General features: G+C 40.4%; 1 protein-coding gene across 1 annotated transcript in view; it reads left to right on the top strand.

Moving 5' to 3' along the window:
* The first annotated feature begins 499 nt into the window (after positions 1–499).
* AVP (arginine vasopressin) overlaps positions 500–19,932 on the top strand; it is a 32,722-nt gene continuing 13,289 nt past the window's right edge. Inside the window, exons 1-2 of the mRNA XM_033935616.1 lie at positions 500–619; positions 19,318–19,519. Of these exons, the coding sequence (XP_033791507.1) occupies positions 500–619; positions 19,318–19,519 (322 nt within the window). The remainder of the gene's footprint in view (positions 620–19,317; positions 19,520–19,932) is intronic.

The following is a 19,932-nucleotide window of genomic DNA, read 5'->3' as shown; positions in this document are numbered from 1 at the left end:
TTGTTTTCAAAAGGCTTTCCTTCAACGGAACCCCAAATATCTAAAAATAATTACATTTCTGTGTGTGTGTGTGGGGGGGGGGGGGAATTAAAGAAATTTGGAAGGGATTGCATAAAATATGACAGAAGTAAAGTACGTATGCATATATGACTTCATTCGTAGGCAAGAATCTCTGGAATTTTTAATAATGTTGTGTTGTGTTAATGCAAAATTAGTCAGTGCTAAAAAAAAATAGGAAAGAGGGAACTGCTACAACTGGGTCGCAAATGCTTGTGCCTATGCACAAAGTCACATCAATTATTTGCTGTTTTTTTTCCAACTTTGGTAAAAAAAAAAAAAAAATTGAGCTGACAAGTGCTACAATGGAATACAAAGCAATTACAATGCCATTTGGAATAAATAAATGACAGTATAAATAGGCTGTGCAAATCAAGAGAGGACACAGTTGTACACCTATCCAGTTGCAGAGCAGATCGTCCTGTTGCTACCCTCTCGCAAGATGCTTGACGCTTCTGTTCCTGCATGCTTTCTGTGTCTGCTTGCCTTGTCTTCAGCGTGTTACATCCAGAACTGCCCCAGAGGAGGAAAACGATCTTTTCCAGACACAGAAGTCAGACAGGTACAGTATACTCACACCCACCAACAGGTATTTCACCTCCGTCAATGAGGTTATGAGCTATTCTGCTTTATTAGGTTTAACAGTTTAGGGAGATGGCTGAGAAGATTACTGCAAGCATAATTGCCTTAATGAAAACTTATCCCTCTGAGTGAATTCAGGCTCTAATTGTATGTAAAATATATAGTTCAGTCTCTCCAGTATGTAAAATATATATTATTTTTCAGTCAGTATTTGCAGGTTTTGTATAGACAGAGACACAAACATACGCTTAGGGCTCCTTTTACGAAGGCGCGTTAGGGCCTTAACACGCGGAATAGCGTGCGCTAAAATGCCGTGCGCGCTAGCCGCTACCGCCTCCTCTTGAGCAGGCGGTAGTTTTTCAGCTAGTGCCCGCTATGGCGCGCGCTAATCCGGCGCGTATACTAAAAACGCTAGGGCACCTTCGTAAAAGGAGCCCTTACTTTTGTCTGTGCATTGTACCAGTTATTTATGACTTTGTGGAAGAGATGTCCTAATTTATTTACGAAGAAAAACACAGCCGGATGAATTAGGTGTTTGTTGTGAACGATAGCCTAAAACTTGCTTTGACCCAGCCTCTTACCAGATTAAAATTAACATGATGGGATTTAACATTTACATTTCTACCATAATGGGTAAACTTTATTCAACACTGTTATAATGGAAATATCATTTTTATTAAACTACATTGAAGAACATATTTCAGGTTAAAAAAAAAAGTCTAGAAACTTATATTAAAACTCCATTTAGCATGTTTCTATATAATTTCCTATTGTGTGCTGTCAACGCGCACATTTAAATATCAGTGTAACACATTTCGAACAGGTTTTAGCCACAGTGTCTTTGGATATGCAGCTAAGCATGTTTAGCTGATGTACACTCTTATGGTTAATGATATGAAAAGTTTAGAAATGTATTTTATTTAGAGGTGAGTTCTATTCAGCTATATCAAGTATTTTCCCTGCTCCCGGAGGGCTTACGATGTAAGCTTCTGTTTGAGAAAACGGAGGCTTAAGTGACTTGCCCACCATCATAAAGAGCAGCAAAAGGATTTGAACCGGCCTTTCCTGGTTGGCAGTTCAGTGCATTAATCACTACGGGCCCATTTTACAAAGCCATGGTAGCGATTCCTGTTCAGCAAATGCCCCGAAGCCCATAGGAATTGAATGGGCTTCGGTGCATTTGACATGGGGTAATCACTACCGCAGCTTTTATTTATTTATTTCTATACTGTTCTCCCAGGGGAGCCCAGGACAGTTTTACATGAATTTATTCAGGTACTGAAGCATTTTCACACTCTATCTAATGTACCCAGGGCAATGGGGGGATTAAATGACTTGCCCAGGGTCACAAGGAGTAGCGTGGGTTTGAACTCACAGCCTCAGGATGATTAGGCTGTAGCTTTAACCACTGCGCCACACTCTCCCCGAAGGAGCCCTATATTCTTTTTCAACAAGTTGTAGGACAGCACTAAAAAGCTTTTACTGACACCTGGAGGTGATCAGCAGCCACAGCCATGCGATGATTCAGCACAATGGCTAGCACCCAATCTAGAATCAGGTTTCCATGCCATAGAACAGGGGTGTCCAACTAGAGAATGTCACGGTGGCAAAATTCATCACCGTTCTCGTCCCCGCAGATAACCGCGGGAAATAATCCCATGTCATTTTCTAGTGTCTATTTCAACCTCAGTCCTTCTACACCAGCTTTCTTCAAAGCAAAGCTTGCGGGTCAGTGGTTGTGGCCATTCATACTCTGATTCTTCCCTCTCTCCTTAAAGAATGATATGAAGATGGTTTCCCGCGGTTATCCGCGGGGACGGGAACAGTGATGAATTTTGTCACCGTGTCATTCTCTAACCTTTTGGCTTCCCTGTGCCGCATTGGCCGAAAAAAAATGTTTCCGGGGCCGCGCAAACGCTGCAGCAAGACAGAGGAGGGAGCCGGCAATACGGTAAACACCCGGGGGCAGCAGAGGAAAACACTGCATCGCCCTCGACTGGGGCCGCACAAAATACTTCACGGGACCGCATGCGGCCCTCGGGCCACAGGTTGGACACCCCTGCCATAGAACTCAACTACCCGAGGTGAAAATTTGCAACTGCCAAGATTCTCAAGTTCCACTAATGCTAGTACATCAAGGACCCCTTTTATAATGACGTGGTAGTGAGTCCCACATGGAAAATGCTTCATAACCCTTTCATTTCCTTTGGGCATTCGCTACTGTGACTTTGCAAAAGGGTGCCCTAAAATATCCCGAGTTAATAGTTGCATGAACTTAAAGTTTTCAGTTTGTTAATCTTGCATAGAGCTTATTTTTCTATTCGATTTCTAAATTATATCAGCATTCATGTTTTCCATTTTCATATTCTAAGAGATCACCAATCTCCTACTTCACTCCACCTACCCCCCGACCCAAAGAAAAATCACATAAAGATGAACTTTGCTGTCAAAGAAAACATATAAAATATTTATATTCATTGAGGTTAAGTAGAACTGTGAATGTCTTAAAATAGGAGTACTAGCTAAATACCCAATTACTTTTTGATTCTTTTAAAACTTAGGGCTCCTTTTACTAAGGTGCGTTAGGGCATTAACACACGGAATAGCGTGCGCTGAATTGCCGTGTGCGCTAGACCTTAACGCCAGCATTGAGCTGGCATTAGTTCTAGCCGTGTAGCAAGCGGTAATATCCTGCGTGTGCTAAAATCGCTAGTGCACCCTTAGTAAAAGGAGCCCTTAGTCCTAGATTTATTTTTTTTATTCTAATATATTTTTTCTTTGTTTTGACACTTTTTACTATGGAAGTTGATTACCTTTTATTAAGATATAATCCTATATTTTGTTGTTATTTATTTTAGAAACAGGACATGTTTATAGCATGTTTAAAGAGACCTTCTCGACCGATTCAGCAACAAATGCTGGAGATAGGCACTTTTAGAAGTCCTGGCAAAATTGTAGGCAGTCCCACAGCTGGCTCAGTGTGACAAGCTGGAGTAGTAGAATTAATCGTAAAGGGCCAGTCTGCTGGCTCAGTGACAGTGCTCATGGCTCAGGGGACCAAGGATGCTCAAGACAGCATTTGCTGCTTTGGGGGGAAGGAGTTACAGTCATTGCAGATTGGTGACAGTAAACAAATTTAAGGGCATGATTAGTGGGTTCCAGAAGAAGCAAGACCCTAGCCAAAGCCCGTTGCCACAACTACTAGATTAATTAAGGAAGCATTTATAAATATAATCTTCTTACACCATATTCCAGACTTGGCTCTGAGCTGAAAGCCCAAAATGAGCAAAAGGAAACAGATGGTACCTGCTACCAAAATTATTAATATTTTTTTTTTTTTAGTTATTACAGAAATCATACTGAAAACATAGCTACTTGAAGGGTAGCCATTGTAATGCCAGTTTTAAAAAAGGGTTCCAGGGATGATCAGGGAAATTACAGAGTGATAAGCCTTACTTTCACTTTCCTGTTCAAGCAAGAACAAGAAGAACAAGGACTTTGAGAATGCTTTCTGTGCTCTGGGTTAAGGATTGATTCTGATCCCCAAGTTAATTGCTTTGTCTGGATGCTGAAACACAGCTCTTGTTATTTATTGATTTGGTTTTATATCCCATCCTCCCAGGAGAGTTCAGAACAGGTTACAAGTTTACTTACGTAATAAAGTGTATTTATACAAAGTGAGGGCAGACATGACATGGCAGGATATAGTCTGACAAAGATGACAAAAACATACTTAATGCATGGTAAAACATAATATGACAAACATGATATGGTGATACATAGCATGAGAGCATAGTATGGCAAACAGTATTACATGCATGGCTAAAATAGTATGACATGACAGTATGACACATAGCATGATAGAACCTAGCATGGTAGACATGGAATGGCAAACATTGTGCAGTACACATAGCATGAGACATCGTAGAGTGGTAGACATATATGGCAAGTATAGTGTGGAAGATACAATGTACAGTAAAGTATAGTAAAGAAAAAGTGTGGTAAAGCATTATATGACAAAACATGGCATTGTCAGACATAGTACATAGAACGGAGGGATCTTGCACAATGGAGGCTAAATATTATACCACCAGAGGGGACTTGGTAGGGTAGAGCATTTTATGATGGGTAATATAAAGTGCGACTATATATGGCATGGTAGGATGAGGCACATCAGCATTTGAGATTTGGGACAGCGGAGGGTTGGTGCCCTTTTCGTAAGGTCTGGGGAATTTGGATTGAGTCAATAAAGACAAATCCGGGTCAATAAAAAAGATGTCCTTGTTCAATGAGGCCCTTTGTGGGGGGTTTTTTGGGTTTTTTTTTGCTATATAACCTTACTTCGGTGCCATGCAAGATAGCAGAAACTATTATAAAGAATGCAGCACATGTAGACAATTATGGTTTAATGGGACAGAGTCAACAGAGAGTCAACCAAGAGAAGCCTTGCCTCACCAATTTACTTCATTTCTTTGAAAGCATGTGGATAAAGATAAGCCAGTGGCTGGAGTGTATCTAGATTTCCAGAAAACATTCAATAAACTCCCTCAAGTGAGGCTCTCGAGAAAATTAAAGAGTCATGGGCTAGGAGGCAATGTTCTGTTGTGAATCAGGAACCGATTATTGGACATATAACACATAGGGTAGAGTTAAATGGAGGATGATGAATAGTGAAGGGCTGTATGGATCTGTACTAGGACCAGTGCTATTTAACATATTTATAAATGATCTGGAAAGTGGAACAATGAGTGAGGTGATTACATCTACAGATGACAGAGAACTATTCAGAGTAGTTAAAACATATGAAGACTGAAAAATTTTAGGAAGACTGTGAATCCAAATGGCAGATAAACTTTAATGTGGAGAAATGCAAAGAATAAGGGTCTACCTTAGGGGTCGGCACCCAAGAAAAAGATCCAGGTGTCATTGTAGACAATATGCTGAAATCTTCCACCCAGTGTGTTGGCGATGACCAAAAAAGCAAAATAGGATGCTAGGAATTATTTGGAAATGCATGGTAAATAAGATTGAGAATATTATAATGCCTCTATATTGCTCCATGGTGCAGCTTCACTTTGAAAATAGTGACCAGAATTGAACGCAATCTCTCAAAAAAGAGATATCAGAATGAGAAAAGATTCAAAAAAGAGCAACTAAAATGATAAAAGGAGATGGAGCTCCTTTCATATGAGGAAAGTCTAAAGAGGATAGGGCTTTCCAGCTTGGAAAAGAGAAGGCTGATGGGGAATATAATTGAGGTCTACAAAATCCTGGGCGATGTAGAATAGAATAGGAGGGAAAAGTGAATCAATCAATCAATATTTTTCTCTTTCAAATATTACAAAGACTAGGGGCTCTTTTTATCAAGGCGCGCTATGGAGGTTAGCACGTCGGACATTTCATCATGCGCTAACCCCCGCAGCAAGCCTAAAAACTAATGCCTCGTCAATGGAGGCATTAGCGACTAGCGTGGCAGGCGGTTGAACGCGTGGTATTCCACGCGTTAACCACCTACCGCACCTTGATAAAAGGAGCCCTAGGTTACATGGAAATACCTTTAAAACAAATAGGAGGAAATATTGTTTCACTGATTTTGCAGTATTTTACCTGTTTTTGCACTATTTTTTTAATGGGTTTTGGGTTGCTTTTTTTTTTACAGAGGGCATATTATGGGCAGAGAGTAGCAGATTCTGCATTATCCAGATCATGTGTGCTAAGAATTATGCACTAGCTGGATAATACAGTTAACGCGGGAATACTTAGCACCTTCTAAATAAGAGGCAGTAAGTACTTCCACATTATTTTTTTGCAGGTTCTGCATATTAATGGAAATATTAGCATATGAACTGTAAAACAAAAAAAAAAGCCCAACTTTAATACTGTGGTAAACCTGGGTTTAGCCCATGGGAAAAGTTCCCTGTTAGAATGTGCTAAGTTCAGATTTCATTGTTCCTAGTAAAAAGGCCCCTTAAATAATTAGGGGGGTCTTTTACCAAGGCACGCAAACTGATTTAACGCATGCTAAATGCTAAGGCGCCCATAGAATATAATGGGCGCCTTAGTATTTAGCGTTTGCTAAATCGATTAGCACACCTTATTAAAAGACCCCAGCTTTGCCCAACAGGTTATGCATGCTGTGTGGTGACTAAGTCAGTCCTGTACAGTTGTGATGGCAAGATATTGTCTATAAAGGCCATGGAGACCTCTGCAGCCAGAGAGCTTCAGAAATAGCCACATTCATCTTGGTAGCTGCTTTACTAAACTTCATTAAGCAATAATATGCACCTAACCTAGTTTAAAATATGGGATATGCGCAGACATTCTGTGCTAACTGCCAAATTAGTGCATGCTAAAAAAATATTTTGTATTTGTTTGGGAGGGGATAAGTCAAGGAGAAGAGCATGGGCATTTCTGCGCTGATAGGTTAGCATGCACTAAAGTGGATACACTGTTTAGCACAGGAATACCGTGCGAGACCTTAGGGCCAGATTCTGAAAAAGTCACTGAAAGTTAGGGCTGGCAGGTACCTGGATCGCACCAACTGACACCTAACTTAACATAGAAACATAGAAACATAGAAATAGACAGCAGATAAGGGCCACGGCCCATCCAGTCTGCCCACCCCAAAGACCCTCCCCTATCTTTCTTTGTGAATAGATCCCACGTGTCTGTCCCATTTGGCCTTAAAATCAGGCACACTTGCTGGCCTCAATAACCTGAAGTGGAAGACTATTCCAGCGATCAACCACCCTTTCAGTGAAAAAGAATTTCCTGGTGTCCCCATGCAGTTTTCCGCCCCTAATTTTTCACGGATACCCCCTTGTTGCCGCTGGACCCTTGAAGAAGAAGATATCTTCTTCCATCTCGATGCGGCCCGTGAGATACTTGAATGTCTCGATCATGTCACCCCTCTCTCTGCGCTCCTCGAGCGAGTATAGCTGTAATTTATCCAGCCTTTCTTCGTACGGGAGATCCTTGAGTCCCGAGACCATCCGGGTGGTCATTCTCTGGACCGATTCCAGTCTCAGCACATCCTTGCGATAATGCGGCCTCCAGAATTGCACACAGTATTCCAGGTGGGGCCTCACCATTGATTTATACAATGGCATAATGACTTACGGCTTACGGCTGACGAAACCCCTCCGTATGCAACCTATGATTTGTCTTGCCTTGGATGAAGCTTGCTCCACTTGATTGGCAGCTTTCATGTCCTCACTGACGATCACCCCTAAGTCTCGTTCTGCTACCGTTCTTGTTAGGATCTTGCCATTAAGGATGTAAGTCTTACATGGGTTATGGCCGCCCAGGTACATAACTTTGCATTTTTTGGCATTGAAGCTGAGTTGCCAGTTCCTAGACCAGCGCTCCAGGAGGAGCAGGTCGTGCATCATGTTGTACGGCATTGAATCTTCATCCGTTGTGTTAATACCCACAACATTGCCCAATTTGGCGTCATCGGCAAATAATGTCATTTTACCTCGCAGCCCTTCTGCTAAGTCACTTATAAAGATGTTGAATAGGATCGGTCCCAGGACCGAGCCCTGCGGCACCCCACTGATCACCTCCGTCATTTCTGAGGGAGTGCCTTTCACCACCACCCTCTGAAGCCTACCTCCAAGACAGTTCCCAACCCATTTTGTCAATGTATCGCCCAATCCCATAGAACTCATCTTTCTTAGTAACCTGCGGTGTGGTACGCTATTGAATGCTTTGCTGAAGTCCAGGTATACGAAATCCAGGGACTCCCCAACATCCAGCTTCCCCGTCACCCAGTCAAAGAAGCTGATTAGGTTGGATTGGCATGATCTCCCCTTAGTAAATCCGTGTTGATGGGGATCCCGTAGATTCTCCTCATCTAGGATCGTATCCAATTGGTGTTTGATTAGAGTTTCCATTAGTTTGATCACTATTGAAGTGAGAATCACCAGTCTGTAGTTTGCCGTCTCCATCTTGGAGCCTTTCTTGTGGAGTGGAATGACGTTAGCCGTCTTTCAGTCCAACGGGATGCTGCCTGTACTGAGGGAGAAGTTGAAGAGTGCGGACAGTGGCTCCGCCAAGACCTCACTCAACTCCCTAAGCACCCTGGGGTGTAGGTTGTCAGGCCCCATTGCCTTGTTAACCTTGAGTTTTGACAGCTCATCGTAGACACTGCTGGGCGTAAACTTGAAGTTACTAAATGGGTCAATTGAGTCAACCCTTGTCTTTAGCTGAGGGCCAAGCCCCGGTGCTTCTCTGGTGAATACTGAGCAGAAGTATTCATTTAGCAGCTGTGCTTTTTCAGAATCCTTTTCCACATAGCCTCCGTCTGGTTTCTTAAGACGTACAATCCAGCCTGAGTTTTTACTTCTGTCACTGATATATCTGAAGAAGGATTTATCTCCCTTCTTGATGTTCTTTGCTAGAGATTCCTCCATGTGGAATTTAGCCTCCCTGACAGCTGTTTTGACGGCCTTTGACTTGGTCGGGTAGTCTGCTCTAGAGTCCTGTTTCCACGATTGTTTGTAAGAGATGAATGCTTTTTTTCTTCTCCTTGATGAGGTCAGAGATCTCTGCAGTGAACCACTGAGGCTTATTGTTCCTTCGCCGTTTACTTATTAATTTAACATAGCGGTTTGTTGCTTCTTGTATGGTGGCTTTCAAAGTTGACCACATTTCTTTCACGCTATCGGTTTCCGCTTGGCTATGTAGCACCTGGTGGACAAAGGAACCCATGTCTTGGAAGTTTGTGTCCCTGAAATTGAGGACCTTGGTCAGTGTGGTAGTTTTAGTGAAACCTTTCTTAAGATTGAACCATACCATGTTGTGGTCACCGGAGGCCAAAGTGTCGCCCACCGAGACCTCTGTGACACTTTCTCCATTGGTAAGTAAAAGGTCCAGAATTGCCTGACCCCTTGTTGGGTCCAACACCAGTTGCCTGAGACCAGCTCCCTTCATAGAGTTTAATAACCTCCTGCTGCTGCCGGAAGCAGAGGTAAGTGTATCCCAATCCACATCAGGCATGTTGAAGTCACCTAACAATACTGTGTCCCCACGCAAGGTGATATTTTCTATATCTCCCATAATTTCTAGATCCAGGTCATCCTTTTGTCTTGGGGGTCTGTAGATTATGCCAAGATACAGGCATTTGTCCTTCCCTCTGGCCATATTAACCCAAAGGGATTCCCCAGTGTATTGGACATCTGTGATTCTTGTGACCTTAATGTCATCTTTAGTATATAATGCTACTCCTCCTCCCATTCTGCCCTCCCTGTCCCGGCGAAGCAAATTGTAACCCGGTATGACCATGTCCCACCCGTGGGAGTCTGTGAGCCAGGTCTCGGATATCGCCACCACATCCAGGTCGGCATTCCTTATTTCTGTTTCCAATTCCAGGATCTTGTTTCCCAAACTGTGTGCGTTGACGTACATAGCCCTCCATGTTGTATTTTTGTTACATCTCAGTCGAGATATTCCCGTTTGAGCTACTTGAATACCTTTAGCATTTTTTGTGCTCTCTGCAGACCCAGAACTACAATGTGTACTCCCCCTAGTCCCTGAATTACAATGTGACCCATGATGCTGATGTGAACCTACTCCCGGTTTTAATTGGTTTTAAGTGGTGCAATAATTGGTCACACCATTAAAAACTAATTTTAAAAAGTTAGGTGTCACTAGGCAGCCTCCGGGACCGATGCCTGAGTCCATGGCACCTAGTGGTGCCAAAGCCCAGAAGTGGGCACGTTTAGGGGTGGCACTGGACTTTGGCATCACTAGGCACCACTGGCCATGATTCTACAAGGACCCTAGGCATCAGAAATGTAGGCCTGTAAAAACCTGGCCTATATTATAGCACCTAGGGTCCTTAGTAGCTGCAATTCTGTAATCAGTGCCTGCCTATGATCAACATGTGGCAGGTGACCGTTTTCTAGGTCCCTGCCATGGCAGGTGCCTCTTACAGAATCATTGCCTTACTGCCTATAAAAATGGGTGGTGGTAAGTGCTCATGTTTTTTTTTTTAATGGCTATGTGCTAATGGCAATAGCGCATGGCCATTAAAAAGAAAAGCAAAGAAAAATCAGCCACTTTATGACTCCACTAAAAATGGCCTTAGTGCACAGGAAAAATACGATGTAAGGGCGTGTAAAGGCCACATTTTATAAAGAGGACCTGAATTATTACAAAGCTTTGTAGTCAGAAATGGGAAGAGAGAAAAGTTGCACAGTGAGAACAAACTAGGAGAAATTGCTTTGGATAAGTGGTAGTACATCAGGCCTTAGAGCAGTGGTTCTCAACCCTATCCTGTGGACCCCCCAGCCAGTCGGGTTTTCAAGATATCCCTAATGAATATGCATGAGAGAGATTTGCATATAATGGAAGTGACAGGTATGTAAATCTCTCTCATGCATATTCATTAGGGATATCTTGAAAACCCAACTGGCTGGGGGTCCCCAGGACAGGGTTGAGAACCACTGCCTTAGAGGAATGGATAACAACAACTGGACAGACTGGAAGGTCAACTAGTCTTTTTCTGCCATTATTTACTAGAGGGCCTTTTAACTTAAGCTTAGTGCACACTAATGGAATTAGCATGCGCAAAGAAACACATCCTAATGTCAAAGAGTTGGATTTTTGAGCATATCAGTGTTGTGTCATTATTTTGATGATGTGCATTTCATTTGTTTGTTCTTATGTATGTGAATTGTAAGCCGCCCAGAATGGTAGATGGTGCAGGAATTTATAAAATAAACTGAAAAATAAAATAAGGAAAATGCCTTACTTATATAATTTGGATGAAGATTTTTTTTTTCTTCTGTTTCAGTTTTGTATACGTCGTAGGGCCCTAAATGAGGATAGATGAATGCAAATGGTCTTACTCAAGAAAATAAAAGTGAAAGCATCTAGTAGAACTATTTAAAGAAGGACCATTTTCTATATATGGCACCTTAAAAAAAAAGACACTACCTAGAACAGTGTTTATTACACTAGACTGACATTTAACACTAGTAGAACACACGAACTTAGTGGTACAAAAATGCTTAGTGGTACAAAAATGTAGAAATTAAGAACCATAAAAAAATATTTTGATTCTTTATTGTTCAGACTATTGGTGCAGGCATTAGTTTTATCTATTTTAGACTATTGTAACATCATCTATTTAGGAGCACCCAAAAAAATTCTAAGGAAATTAAGGATAATTCAGAATACAGCTGTTCAATTGATTTTTGGTTTAAAAAAAGAACGACCATATTAGTCTATATTTTCGTTTACTTCATTGGCTGCCTTTGGAGGCAAGAGTATTATTCAAATTTTTCTGTATCTGCTTTAAGCTGATATCGGGATTGTCTCCAGCTTACCTTTTTCCTCATTTTGTGTTGCATAGACCATCAAGAGAAACTAGAAACTTCTACTTATTTGCTTATCCAAAAATGAATGGGCGTAGATATAAGACCTTCTCAGATAGGACCCTAGCATTTCAAGCTGGTAGGCAACAATCTTGGTTAGGTAAATGTATTCAGCAAGCTATGTTATCCTATTGCAGTTTTCGGAAATTAATTAAGACCACTTGTTCGATAAGTTTATTACTTAGTGAGTTTTATTATTGAAATTCTATTTTACAAATATTTGTATTTTTTTTACTGTATTATTGTATTTCGTTGAATGTCCAGCTCTTTTTAGTGTATAGAAGGATAAAGTTATTATTATTATTATTACTATTCTGCAAGGTGAATGTACATGTTATAGAACCGTGCTTAGTGCTGGTGTGCTATGCATAACTTAGGCACAGGCATTTAGGCCAGCTAAAACCAGGCCTAATGGCCTGCACCTAAATTATGTGCTCATCAGGTGTATTTATAAAAATGTGCCTAACTTTTAGGAATGCTCCCAATCTGTTCCTGGTCATGTCTCTTTTTCAAGTTTGTTTGCACACTGCAACTGGTGCATGCTTTATAGAATCACACTTTCCAAGTTGTGCATGTAACATTTAATTAGGTTCAATTAGTGTTGATTACAAAAGTGTTAATTGCCAATTATCAGTGCCAAGTAGCCCAATCAATTAAGTTTTGCATGTATATTGGCTTTGCACACCAATGTAGGTGCACAATTTTAGGAGCCATATACAGAATTTGGGTGATAATGCATAATTTGTAACCATTTCTTAGTGGATAGACAGATGAGTACCAGATTGTAATATCACTTAGATAACCTTGATAGGCAGTATATAAACATCGAATAAACTTAAAACCTAAACTTGAAATAGAACATGGAGCCATGATATATGGCTGTAGATCTATTTGAGAGCCTCATAACATAACATTCTACTTATATACCGCAGTTCTAAGCGGTTTACAAGAATCAAGAAAACTGTGCAGACAGTGAATTATAAGATCACTTAGAAAATTTATCTTCAACTTCTTTCTAAAATCCTGATAAGAACTAGAACCTGATGCCAACTTACTAAAACTCTTATCCCAGCATGCTGCTGGATAAGCTAAGACTCTCTGAAAATAGCGCTTATAAAAAGAATCTTTAATTGTTAGAAATGAAAATATAGTATTTTTACACAATGATGATTTTCTATTTGGAAATTTAAAGTGGTCAACAAGATAGGTTGGGATACCATACAATGTTTTATAAGAAAAACAAGCCATTTAAAAGAATATCCTTGCTTCAACTGGGAGCCAATGAAGTATCTGATAATATTTAATCACATGATCAATTTTTTTTTCAAATTAAAGATCAAGCGCACTGCTGTATTCTGAATAAGCTGCAATCTGTTTAAGTTCTTTTTAGGTAAAGCTAGATCAATGACCTTACAATAGTCTAATAAACTTAAAATCAATGATTGTGCCAGAAGTCTGAAAGCATGAAAAATTGAAATAGGATGTAATTGTCTGAAGTTTCCATAACATGAAATAACTTTTCTTGATTAAAGTGTTAATTTGTGATTCAAAAGACAAGTTGCGATCCAAAAGGACACCTAGGATTTTAATAACCGAAACGATAGGATAAATAATCCCATTCAATGTTATCTACTCTTTGACTTTGTTGTGGCTGAATGAGTCCCAGATATATATGTATGTGTGTATGTGGTGGTGGGGTGGGGGGGGATGAGGAAGTATTTTCCTCATTAGGTGGTAGGAAGCTTGGCGAAAGCATGTTAGCAAAGCATGTGGCAAAATCACTGCTGGTCAATTATGACTAGGATGGCTATTTTTTTTTTCTGGAGATTGTACTAAACTACTATTTTAAATAGCTGCTTGCTTGCATTTCCAGCTTCCTGTCCAGTGCATTACAAGGAAGCGCTCCTGAGCACTGCACGCTAAATGCCAAGCAGCCAGTTCTATTTTCTATTCCTATGGGCAGCGCATCCTTGCATGCGCTGCTTGGCAGTATACTTTTGTGAAAGCCAACCTAAGAATTATTTGGAGGTGGGGTTGGGTACTGTTTAAGTCTGGTGGCAGATTGCTATGTATCCTACAATTGAGCTTGTCTTTGTTTAAGCAACATTTACACCATTTTCTTGGAGAGAACCAAGGGGAGTGGGTTTTTTTTTTTTAGAGACTTCATTTGTGAGGCAATTTTTTCTAAGGCCATTGCTAAATGTGTATTCTGGAAGTCAACCTGTTTTGACAGCATAGTCATGTTTTCATTCACATGGGGCTAGGAAAAGACCTTCAGGAAATTCTCAGCAATTGGATTTCTCTTTTCTTAAAGTGCCTTCCAAACTCGGTTCATTATTTGTTTTTATTTAACATTTGATATACCACACCTATAGAATAAAAATTGCAGCAAAGTTTGAAACCAGGCTGTTTCAAGAAAATTAAACACACTTCAGGTCTTCTGTTCTTAGTGATGAAAACTAAAGATACATGCTACTGAACATGCAACAGTGACCCTCCCACAAAAAAAAGTTAAAGGGAAGAAAACAATTTGGGAGATGCTTCCTAAATTAAAATAAAGTGGAAAGTATTCTCTTTTTAATTGATTATTATTGACCTGAGGATTAATACTGAAATAAGAGATTTCTAGTCAACAGCAGGAATCTAAGATGAATTTTGCTAATTTAGTATGCTGCTATCTTAAAGGAATGTATGAACTGACAGAGATAAGAAATATTTATTTTTTAAAATTCTTTATTCATTTTTGAAGTCAAATACATGGTGCAAACAGATGAACAATCAAGTAATATAATATACGGCACTCTATTCCAACAAATAATATACAGTAATTTACCCCCCCCCCCCCCTTCCTGGATGTGTAGAGCAATTTCTCATGAATCAAAGGGAAATACTGCTAAGAAATATTGAGGAGCAACACTCAGTTGTCATACGAAATCTGAAACACGGCAGTTTTGGAGGTGTGTTTAGAGTTTTGATACACTTCAACCACTAACCAGTCCTTGTATATTTGATGCTATGCATGAAAATTAATTTAGGAAGGTTATTCTTATTTTTTTAGCTACCAACATTCCAGCCAGATCTATTAAATATCACCTTCTCCCCTGCAGTCACCAGAAAATATTAAACCAGTAGCCTGGAGTATGGTGTAATGAACAAGAGGCAGAACCATCTTCAGTTTTCCCAAAGTACATATTTCCACAAAATCTCACACATGTTGGAAAAACTACCACAGAATGATGCAGCCTTTGGGATCTAGTGATAGGAAAGAAGTTGAGGTTTTGGTAGAAGCCATTGGAGGTGGGGATCTGGTACTAAGTCAACTATGGGAATTTTTATGCTCATCTTTCCAAAGTGGAAGAATTTCTGTTGCAAAGACTGGAATAGCTAAAGTTACCTGGATAAATTTGCTGCTCTCCAAGGCACTGAGATTGTATAGGTTGCCCAGATGTCAGCAAGGCCCTCGACTGCTCCTTTCCTGAAGAGGAGCTGAATGAGGATTTGTGCAAGGGGAAGAAAAACTCCATTGGAATATCTTATCTGCTGGCACTCAAACTTGGGAAAAGATGTGAGTACTTCTGTAGCTACAAAATGGCTGGAAAACATCATGTTACCAAAGCAGAAGGAGTGGTTCTGTGTGCAATCTGTCTTCAGCTTGAATCCTTCATGAAGGATGTTTCAAGAATGAGCAGCATCTGTGAAAATGAGAGATACATCAATGAAATGCTTCATGATGCATCATATTTCCAGCAGAGGGAGGACAGCTGGACTCAGATTATAAGACACTGCAGAACTGATAATGTGACTCCACCTACTCTTGAACTGAGGAACCAGTATACAGCCCTGGAAGTAAAGGAGATGATAGCATCCCAGGGAAAGGAAGGACTAAAGCTCAAAATAAGTTGTAGGATCCATGACTACTAGGAGGCATAAAGTAATGGTGGTTGGCAATTCCCTTTTGAGAGGTACAGAGGCATCCATCTGCAGACCACACATGTTGTACTGGGATGTATGCTATTTGCCTGCTGCCAAAATCCAAGATGTTAAGGGGAGCTTGCCGAGACTCATCAAGCCTTATATGACTTATCTGCTGCTGCTCATTCAAGCTGGCACTAATGATATGTTTGGAAGGGTACCTAGCAGAATCAAAAATGACTTTGTTGCTCTAGGAGAGAAGGTGAAGCAGGTGGGTGCAAAGGTGGTGTACATCTGAGGTTACGGAAGGAACTTAGGGAAGTTCTGGCGGCTCCGCTGGCTGACCTGTTGCATGCTTTTCTAGAGGTAGGAGTGGTACCGGAGGAAAAGAGAAGGGCAGATGTGGTCCTTCTCCACAAAAATGAAAGTAAGGAAGTAGGGAAATACAGGCCAGCAAGTCTGACTTCTGTGGCAAGTAAATTAATGAAAATGTTTTGAATCAGACAATAGTGAATCTAGAATTCAGTGGATTACAGGACTCAATGCAACAGGGATTCACTAGAGGCAGGTCTTGCCAGACAAATTAAGAATTGGATAGAGGGCGTGTGCTAGATGTGATGTATTTAGATTTTAGCAAAGCCTTTGACAGTGTTCTATACAGGTATCTAATAAATAAACTCACCCCAAATTGATGGACTGGGTCAGGAATTGGTTGAATGGAAGGCAACAGAGGGTAATGTTCAATCAAGATTGCTTTGAGGAAAGAGATGTTACCAGTGGTGTGCTCCAAGGGTCAGTTCTTTGGCATGTTCTTGTTAACATTTATGTAAGCGATTTTACTGAAGGCAATCAGGTAAGATTTGCCTCTTTGTGGATGATACCAAATCTGCAATAGAGTAGACATCCCTGATGTTGTGAATGAGGAAGGACCTAGGGAAGCTTGAGGAATAGTCTGAAAATTGGCAGCTAAGATTTAATGCTAAGAAATGCAAGGTCATGCACTTGGGCTGCAAAAACTGAAGGGGAATAATACAGTTTAGGGGTGAAGAACTTTTGTGCACAAAAGATGAGTGGGACTTGGGTGTGATAGCATGTGATGATATTATGGTGACCAAACAGGTTGAAAAGGTGACAGCAAAGGCTAGAAGGATGCTTGGGTGCATAGGGAGAGGTATGGCCAGTAGGTAAAAGGAGGTATTGATGTCCCTGTATGAGTTCTCATTTAGAATACTGTGTACAATTCTGGAGACCACACCTTCAAAAAAGATAAAGATGATGGATTCTGTCCAGAGGAAGGCTACTAAAATGGTCAGTGGTCTTTGTCATAAGGCATATGGGGACATACTTAAAGATCTCAATGTGTATACTTTGAAGGAAAGGCAGGAGAGGGGAGATATGGTAGGTATTTAAACATCTCTGTGTGGCATAGAAGTGCATGAAGCAAGTTTCTTTCATTTGGAAGGAAGTTCCAGAATGAGAAGGCATAGGATGAAGTTAAGATGTGATAGGCTTCGGCTCTAATTAAGGACAACACAAATTTAAGAAGAAAGCTTGAATCACTTGAAATTTTTTCAAGAAATAATAATCTTAGATTAATTAATTTTCCTAAGATTTCTACAACAACTCCTAGAGACATTATTTAGTGGAAATACTTGAAATTCCTGAGTCTTCTATTCCACCGTTTACACAGGCTTATTATTTGCCTGTTAAAGATACTAGTGATCAAAAGAACCCTCAAGAAGCGAATCAAGAAGTGATTCAAGAACCATTGGATATATCTGCCTTATTAGAGTCTTCAGATAGGGAAGTAGCCACTCCGGCCACTTTGCTTCTCTCAGTTGCTCTTACTTTGGATAAAACATGGTTATTGAAGTTATACTTTAAAAATAAACATAAAGAATTTTTGGGATTAAAAGTTTCAAATGTTTCCTGATTTGGCCAGGGACACACAGAGGCGCAGAAAAGAATTTTTATTGCTAAGACCAGCAATTACTGTCATGGGAGCTACCTTTTTTCTTTGATACCCTTGCAAATGTATCGTTCATTATAAGTCGCATAAATTTGTTTTCTTTGAACCCTCACAACTGACAACATTCCTGTCTCTGTCAAGGCTGGAGAAAGCTCATGACAAATAGACTGCCTACCACAGTTTCAACCTATAACTGTTTTTCTTTTTTTAACTGATTACTTTAAATTCCGTTTAATTTAATCTTGGATCTTATATGAGGACTTGAGCGAGATTTAAGATAGAATTTATTTTCTTGTTTGGAATGTATATATTATGTTGGATGTTCTTTTTTTATTTGTTGGATCTTGCTTTCTGTACAAGTTGATTATATTTGAAAGTTTATAAATAAATAATTTAAAAAAAAAAAAAAAAAAGATGTGATAGGCTCCAGAGTAATCTAAGGAAATATTTTTTTTACAGAAAGGGTGGTAGATGAATTGAATTGTCTCCCACTAGAGGTGGTGGAGATAGACTGTCTGAATTTAAGAAAGTGTGGGCCAGGCACATGGGATCTCTTAGGGAGAAGAAGAGGTAGTAGATGCTGTGGATAAGCCAACTGGTTGGGCCATTTGGCCTTTATCTACCATCATGTTTCTATGTTTTAATGGATTCCAGATCTGCATGTAAACTAATCAGTCAATTAGGTGCTATCAATTATTGGAATTAAACACTTTAGTAGTAACTAAGGAGTTTCATGTGAATCCTATTCTATAACATACACGCCTAAATTTCATAGTGTGCAACTCTGAAGAGGGCATTGGCATAGAAGCATGGGCGAGCCAAGGCATTTCCCATGAAGTTAGGTATAATGTTCTAGAACAGTGTTTCTCAACTCGGTCCTGGAGTCCCCCCTTGCCAGTCAGATTTTCAGGATGTCCACAATTAATACGCATGAAAGAAATTTGCATGTAATGGAGGCAGTGTATGCAAATCAAGTTTAGGCAAATTCAATGTATTTATCCTGAAAAACTGCCTGGGAAGGGGGGACTCCAGGACCGAGTTGAGAAACACTGTTCCAGAATACCTGTACTTGCATGCCTAATCGCCATCAGTTGGCACCAGCTTTTGGCACACATAAATGCGCAGTAAGCTAGCAGTCGCTAAAGAGCATGCAGAGCATCCTTTACAAACTATTAGTTCAACGTGGCTCATCCCAGTTCCATTTATTGAATCTAGTCCTATGTGATTAGATCCATAGAATTTCCCATACTTTGCATCTGAAGTACTTGAACCAGCAGGCCTAGCATTCCCGAGCTTTCCTTTAGCACTGTACACAGGGGCCATGAGCTCAGCCTGCAGATTTTATAACCAGTGGCATGAGGGATTTTGCTGCACTTACTCAGACTTTTCTTTTTTTTAACAAATTTTTCTCTTCAGTGTATACCCTGTGGTCCTGGGAACAGAGGCAGGTGCTTCGGCCCTAGTATTTGCTGTGGAGAAGAAGTAGGCTGTTACTTTGGCACTTCTGAAACGGTGAGATGCATAGAAGAGAACTACTTGCCATCACCTTGTGAATCTGGAGGAAAGCCATGCACCATGGGTGGAAGATGTGCTGCTCCCGGGATCTGCTGTAATGATGGTAATATATAAATACTCCTTCCACAACTTTCAAACAGAAGCCAAGCAGTGAGATTTATTCTGAATAACATGGGAACTTAAAAGATGACTACTCAGACTTAATTATACTTACTTCTTCAATTTTAAAATGCAGATAAAACAAGAGGGAATGGGCAACACAAATTGAACACCAGAAATGGAGTGTGGTGTGACACAGATGGAACTAAAGGGTAGAACCTTAAATTACAGGAAACAGTTTATTGAAGGACCCTACATTGACCACATTTTGGCAAGGGGTTCATACGGTAGTTTCAAGCGGAATGCATTCTGTACAGTTCAGCCTCAAGACATCATTCAAAACAATTTAACACAGCTCTGTGCTAATTTCACAGTGACCAAAAACCTTTTGTTCCAGCTGTTGCCCACTGCATTCCA

Source organism: Geotrypetes seraphini, chromosome 1 (assembly GCF_902459505.1).
Source record: "Geotrypetes seraphini chromosome 1, aGeoSer1.1, whole genome shotgun sequence".
Classification (NCBI taxonomy): Eukaryota; Metazoa; Chordata; class Amphibia; order Gymnophiona; family Dermophiidae; genus Geotrypetes; species Geotrypetes seraphini.
This window is presented reverse-complemented; position numbering and strand designations above follow the sequence as displayed.